At 39.0% G+C, this 7,257-nt stretch overlaps 1 protein-coding gene across 1 annotated transcript; it reads right to left on the bottom strand.

The window, feature by feature from the left end:
* Positions 1–1,796: 1,796 nt before the first annotated feature.
* Positions 1,797–2,354, bottom strand: LOC147432111 (pathogenesis-related protein 5-like). The gene has a single exon (XM_086491883.1). It carries the CDS (start codon positions 2,352–2,354, stop codon positions 1,797–1,799), a length of 558 nt encoding a protein of 185 aa, XP_086348009.1.
* Between the last annotated feature and the right edge of the window lie 4,903 nt (positions 2,355–7,257).

Below are 7,257 nucleotides of genomic sequence, written 5' to 3'. Positions count from 1 at the left end.
ATAATATGGTTTCTCAACTTAATGAAGAAACTTTGGGGGAAAATGGAGAAAATGAAGAGATAGAGCAAGCAATGACCTTCACGCAACTAATGGAAGAGGAAGATCTCTCCAACATTCAAGGTATGCAATAACAACTTGTATGAGGGTAGGGGCAATTAATGATGACCTTCCTCTGCACTACAATATTGCAAACACACGAAGGGCAGGTGGTCAATCAAGTAATGATGATCATGCATTCACTCGTCGATATGAGGGTAGGGGCAATTAATGTAGACCTTCCTTTGCACTACAATATTGCAAACACATGAAGGGCAGGTGGTCAATCAAGTCAGTGGTTCACATATGAGAATGAAAATCCCATCCTCCCAATCAGCCAGGGCATCGAGAAAAGGAAAATCAAATCATTGATATTTTGCGAATACCATCAACAGAGGTTTATGTAAGACAAGTTAATCGTGAGGCCTTTGTCAACTAAACCAACAACCTAATTCTTACATCCACTCAAGTATATGGAGAGTATGAGAGCTAAAATAGCAAAGAAGGAAGAGATTGCCAACGTAAAGGAGGCAAAGCGGCTAGAGAAGGAGAAGAAAAGAACACAAACTATAGTAGAAAAAGAGATATTAAAGCAACAAAGGCTCGATGCACAACAAGCAAAGCAATTGCAAAAAACTTGGGAGGTTCAACAAAAAGCCTTTGAAGCGAGGTTGCGTTCAGTTTTATGGGAGGGTGGAACTACACAAGACCTTTACTTAAGGCCATTGCATGTGGATCACACCTATCATGCCCTGGCACGTAGGCAAAGATTGGACAAATTGTGCCAACAATGATAAAGTCTGTAATCCCTTTGAGGCAGCATAATACTTTTTTGATGTTAAAAGGTTTTAGTTGCTCACTAGCCTGCATGAAGAACACTACGTATGTATCACATTTCTTCTTTCCTTTGTGTATCAAGCTCTCCCAAATATATTATTTTGGTCATTCATATCTAATTCAACCCATCCTTAATTTTGTATATTGATACTCAACTTACACGATGGATTACATGGAAACATTGCAAGGTTTAACACTTGCCACCTCTCTATTGTAAGGTTTAACACCCTCCACCTCTCTATGTTCTATGATTTGCTTCACCTTTCACAATGATTCACATTAAATTTCGTTGAGCAATTTTAGTTACAATCGTTACTTACATTCCACAATATTCAACATCTTTAATTGGTTAAACATTTGGGATGCATGATGCAGGTCGTTGCCTTCACAACGTACACTTAACATGTGGTTACATTTCCACACGAGGAGAGTATTCCACCGATCACTCAGCACATTGTATGCGCAAAAGTTTCTATGTGAACTAATGTCAACTTAATTTATGCCAAAAACAATAAGATACATACACTTAGACCATCTCAAGGCTCGAGACAAAAAGGGATGACTTGGGATTTAAGCAAAGAGTATTAGGTTTTCAAAAAAGGGAGAAAAACTTCAGAGCTATGAACAATTGAAGCTCTGAGGTGCTCTTTGTGGTAGCAGTACTAATATTAAGCATGTGCCCTTTACTATCTAATCAATGGGGATAATTGGACTAATAGTGAAGAGTGTGCGATTGTGAGTGCACAAACAAACAGTTGTAATCTCCCATAATGTAATACATTATACATATTTATTTGTTTGGGGGGTTGTGGGGGGGAGGGAGTGAGAACGATTGACTCATACAGCCTGACCTCTTTATTTATTTGGGCGGGCATTATCGTTGTGACAAAAACATTGGTGGCATACATATATCATGATGATCATCACGGGCAAAATGTGATAGTGAAGGTGCCTCCAGTTGCAGTGCCGTGGTCCTTGGTGTTGTCACCGGACCAGCTGAAGACGTCGGGGCAGCCGGCTTGCACGTTTTGGGCATAGGTGCTCGTGGGGCTATCGCGGTTGGGGCTGACGCAAGCATTGCCATTGACATTTTCGGCAGGGCAAATGGACGCTGCGGCGTTGCAGGAGAGGCCCTGGCCGTTGCCAGTGATGCTCATGCCCACGTTCAAGAAGAAGCCATTCACAGCACTGATGTCGTAGTGATCAACGCCTGCTTGTATGTTGATGGAGAACTCGGCCAAAAGGCCGGGTGTACCTGTGCCGATGTTGCCGGCCCAGCCATTGGGTGGGATTAGAGTTTTCGATGCCTTTGACGCTAGGCTAAAGCCCGACGTCCCAATGGACGGACCCCCTACGTTCTCCACCACTTGTACGTCAATTGTGCCACCGCAGTTATTCACCACGTTGAACGATGTGGCCCAAATGCACGGCGGCAGCATGAGGAGAGACATCCATAACACGGCCATCATCGTGGCTGCCATATCAGCTTGCTTATATGTATGTATTGTATTGTTACTCTTCTGTGTGTTGTATTGCAATTTGGTGTGTGTATTGTGTTGTGTGTTTGTGATGCTTTATAATGGATCAGTTCCCCGCCTCTGTTTTCAAAGCACACATGCAAATCGAGCCACCATGGACCGCCTGCCTTCTCTTTTTTACCATCTCACGGTCTCTCTACCTTTGGGAGAGCAAGGACTAGATTGATGTCTGGGTCTTTTTGGTTTTAGTACTTTTCTCTTTTGGTTGGAGACATTTGTATTGGTTTGAATTCTTGTGTACATTCTAGATGTAACCATTTTTGTCCCTACTATTCACTTTCTTAGGTACTAGAGGCAAATGCAAAGGCAAATTACTAGTAAAGACAAGCCTCTAAACCCTAATGTTATTAATTATCAAGGTATCATAGTAATGGGACACTTGTTCTTCATGTTCTCATATTCAGTAAATCACCATCATCTTGTTTTCCTTCCTATACGCCTCCGCATCTCTGTCTTCCTCTTGAACTTTTTTTCAAACCAATCACCATCTTCTGTTTTTTCAATGGCCTTGTCTACCATCGACGACCGTTTACACGTTTTTCCTATTATTTCCTCGGAGGAAGAAAAATGTAATCATGAGAGTTCAATACAAACATATGTTTTATTTAAAATCTTACATAAAAACATCATTAAAGGATATTATTTTAAAAAAGTATATTACAAGTTTATAAATAAAAGGGTACATTATAATATTCATGAAAACGTTCACAGTTAAGAGATGGTGAGTTTATGAACCATATGAGACTATTTCATCTTCTTATTATTGGCCTATATAGGTCGTGCCAATTTTGTATATGGGCTGAATTAGACGGTATCTACAAAGATACTCTGTGAAAAACCAAAGTGACTAAAGGCAAATCACTTTCTTAAGTACTAAAGGCAAATGCGTTAGTGTTTGCTGAGGTTATTTTCACATAAAATTCAGCAGTAAAAGAGAACTAAAACATTAAGAAGTTTTCTCTCCATTCCACTCAGTCCCCCTCTATATATTATGAAAATTTTAGTTCTCTTAAAATTACTAGTAAAGACAAGCCCTCTTAAAAAATCAAACCCTAATGTTATTAATTATCAAGGTACCATAGTAATGGAAACTTGTTTTCCATGTTTTCATCTTCAATACATCACCATAATCTTGTTTTCCTTCCTATACGTCTCCGCATCTCTTTTTCCTTCCTGTACGCCTCCGCATCTTTGTCTTCCTCTTGAATTTTTTTTCAAACCAATCACCATCTTCTTTTGTTTCAATGTCCTTGTCTCCCATTGATGACCGTTTATAAAATATTTGATATAAGAATGGCAATGAGAAGAAAAGACTATAGATATGGACGTTGTCAATCTTCGGCATCTTCAATCCAAAATTCACTGAGAAAGAGATGTAGTCCTACAAGTCAAATTGAATACTCCCTTGAACCTCAAGAAAAGGGAATAGGATACGAATATTTGAAGGTCTCCCTTATCATCCAAAGTGAAATCCCGACCCTCAATGGAAATGAGGGACCAACACTAATGATGCGCCTCTGAAAATTTTGGAACATCCTTAGGAGAAAAATAGAGAAATAGTGTAGAGAGATTTCATAGAGGATAGAGAAAGAAGTTAGATTAGGTGAAGAGAGAAGATAGATACAGAAGTTAGATTAGGTAGAGAGAGAAGTGTTATTAATTATCAAGGTATCATAGTAATGGGAAACTTGTTCTTCATGTTCTCATATTCAGCAAATCACCATCATCTTGTTTTCCTTCCTAGCTATACGCCATCACCATCTTCTGTTTTTTCAATGGCCTTGTCTACCATCGACGACCGTTTACACGTTTTTCCTATTATTTCCCCGGAGGAAGAAAAATGTAATCATGAGAGTTCAATACAAACATATGTTTTATTTAAAATCTTACATAAAAACATCATTAAAAGATATTATTTTAAAAAAGTATATTACAAGTTTATAAATAAAAGGGTACATTATAATATTCATGAAAACGTTCACAGTTAAGAGATGGTGAGTTTATGAACCATATGAGACTATTTCATCTTCTTATTATTGGCCTATATAGGTCGTGCCAATTTTGTATATGGGCTGAATTAGACGGTATCTACAAAGATACTCTGTGAAAAACCAAAGTGACTAAAGGCAAATCACTTTCTTAAGTACTAAAGGCAAATGCGTTAGTGTTTGCTGAGGTTATTTTCACATAAAATTCAGCAGTAAAAGAGAACTAAAACATTAAGAAGTTTTCTCTCCATTCCACTCAGTCCCCCTCTATATATTATGAAAATTTTAGTTCTCTTAAAATTACTAGTAAAGACAAGCCCTCTTAAAAAATCAAACCCTAATGTTATTAATTATCAAGGTACCATAGTAATGGAAACTTGTTTTCCATGTTTTCATCTTCAATACATCACCATAATCTTGTTTTCCTTCCTATACGTCTCCGCATCTCTTTTTCCTTCCTGTACGCCTCCGCATCTTTGTCTTCCTCTTGAATTTTTTTTCAAACCAATCACCATCTTCTTTTGTTTCAATGTCCTTGTCTCCCATTGATGACCGTTTATAAAATATTTGATATAAGAATGGCAATGAGAAGAAAAGACTATAGATATGGACGTTGTCAATCTTCGGCATCTTCAATCCAAAATTCACTGAGAAAGAGATGTAGTCCTACAAGTCAAATTGAATACTCCCTTGAACCTCAAGAAAAGGGAATAGGATACGAATATTTGAAGGTCTCCCTTATCATCCAAAGTGAAATCCCGACCCTCAATGGAAATGAGGGACCAACACTAATGATGCGCCTCTGAAAATTTTGGAACATCCTTAGGAGAAAAATAGAGAAATAGTGTAGAGAGATTTCATAGAGGATAGAGAAAGAAGTTAGATTAGGTGAAGAGAGAAGATAGATACAGAAGTTAGATTAGGTAGAGAGAGTGTGTAGATAGTTAGATTAAGTAGAGAGAGAGAGAAGTTAGATTAGCTAGAGAGAGTAGATAGAGTAGAGGGAGATGTAGTTAGGTTCCCCTTGTCCAAGAGCACACATAGATACCAATAGTGGACATTTTTTCCGTCCTCATATTTTTGTATATACATCAACTGCAATTAGAGTTAGGGGTGTTTTATGAGGGATTTGGTGGATTTGACCTCATTGGTAGGTATCTCATAGTGTTGGGATGATGCCCATTGAGTTTCATTGAAATTAGGAATTGGTGGTGGTTCGTACCAACCTTCCTATAGTGCTCGCAAAGAACTAGCTTCTTCATAAGGAGTTATTGGACATAGGAAGAGCCCCTAGTTTAGAAGTCATGTAGAACATGTGTGTGCCTTTATGAAAGCAAGAGGTGTGTGTCAGCAAGAAGCTTTCTTGTGTGCGTAGCTTATCCTATCAATTTTCCTATACTTAGAGATTTTGATGGTGATTCCTCTCATGAGGTAGATGAACCTCTTCTCTATTCATGTTCCTCAAGCTTTGGAAATGGATGCAATGACTCATGATGATGAAGGTCTTTATATTGACATATACTCACACTGTGGGCCCTACATCCCTAGGTTTGTGTTAAAATCGATGAGAGTGCTTGGAGCGATTCACAATTTTGAAGTGAGATTATAGCTCTACTTAGCAAGAGGTTTTACATGTCTAACCTATGGACACATGTCTAACGTAGTTTATATGTTCATTTGGTTGATCAATTTTTACAGCTACAAAATATTTTAGCTTCACATACTATTCCGTTGAGTCATATGAGACAATGAACTAACCCTGGAGAGCTTTCTGTGTGAGTTTTTTGGGGTGTTTTTTTTTTCTTTTTGAAAGGGAGGGGGGGGGGGGGGGGGGGGGGGGGGGGGGGGGGGGGTGAGAGACATCATAATGAATGCATGCTACCTTGGCGTGATGACCTAGAGAGGCAAGATATGACATAGTCATACCTTGGCGTGATGACCTAGAGCATGCTACCTTGGCGTGATGACATAGAGCGGCAAGATATGACATAGTCAAAGTTTCAAATCAGCGAGTGTTGGTTTGCTTGTTGGGGTGTTATGGTTGCTTGCTAGGTTCACTTTTTGAGGTTGACACCATCAAAGAGTTTATGTGACCCATCCAAGTCACTTCCCGGAGTATTGACATGATTATGTTAGTGCCAGATAGCTATGCTACAGACGTCCGTGGTGGCAATCCACTAACATTGGACTTTCGAGAAAAAATAGATAGATTACATCAAAACTTAAGGCTTGGACAAGGTATGGTGGGCTAGGAGGATGCTCGTCAGCTGCATTGACCAAACACTCCCCCCTTTCGAGCCGTTGCACGTCCTTGTGCAAGTTTGTGAAGCTCTTTAGTAATCAAACTGCCTTTTTTCAATGTCTTGGTAATCTTGTTAAACTTTGCTACTCTTGCAATGATCTTTTTCTTGATGGAGAGATCTCTAAACAAATTGTTTAGTAGTGCACTTTGGTATGCCACATGCCTAGCCTGCAGATCCTTTATAAGTGGGTTGAAAATGGTTTCAAAAAACCCTGTCATAAGGGCTTCTTCAAAAGTTTTCATGTAGTGAGACAAGAGGAACACCATCTGTGTGTACATGCCCATTAGCATGCTTCTTGAGGTAATTGCAATCTCCGTGTTCCATCAGATATTGTATGATCCTTCTAGAAACACCTCCCAGGGGTGTTCAACTTTGTCGATATCTTCAAAGGCCCCTATGCATGTAAGAATCATTTTGTTCAATTTTCCACATCATATGGAAGGTGAAATCTACCACATCTAGCATTAAAGTGATCACTGCCTTAAAAGCGTGTACCATATACCCTTTTGTTGGTTTGTGGTTTCTTGGAGGTTTTGCAATAATTGGATAATTGAG

This window comes from Adiantum capillus-veneris, chromosome 20 (genome assembly GCF_014529385.1).
Source record: "Adiantum capillus-veneris isolate H3 chromosome 20, ASM1452938v2, whole genome shotgun sequence".
NCBI classification, from domain to species: Eukaryota; Viridiplantae; Streptophyta; class Polypodiopsida; order Polypodiales; family Pteridaceae; genus Adiantum; species Adiantum capillus-veneris.
Note: the sequence above shows the minus strand (reverse complement) of the source record. Positions and strands in the feature narration are given on the sequence as shown.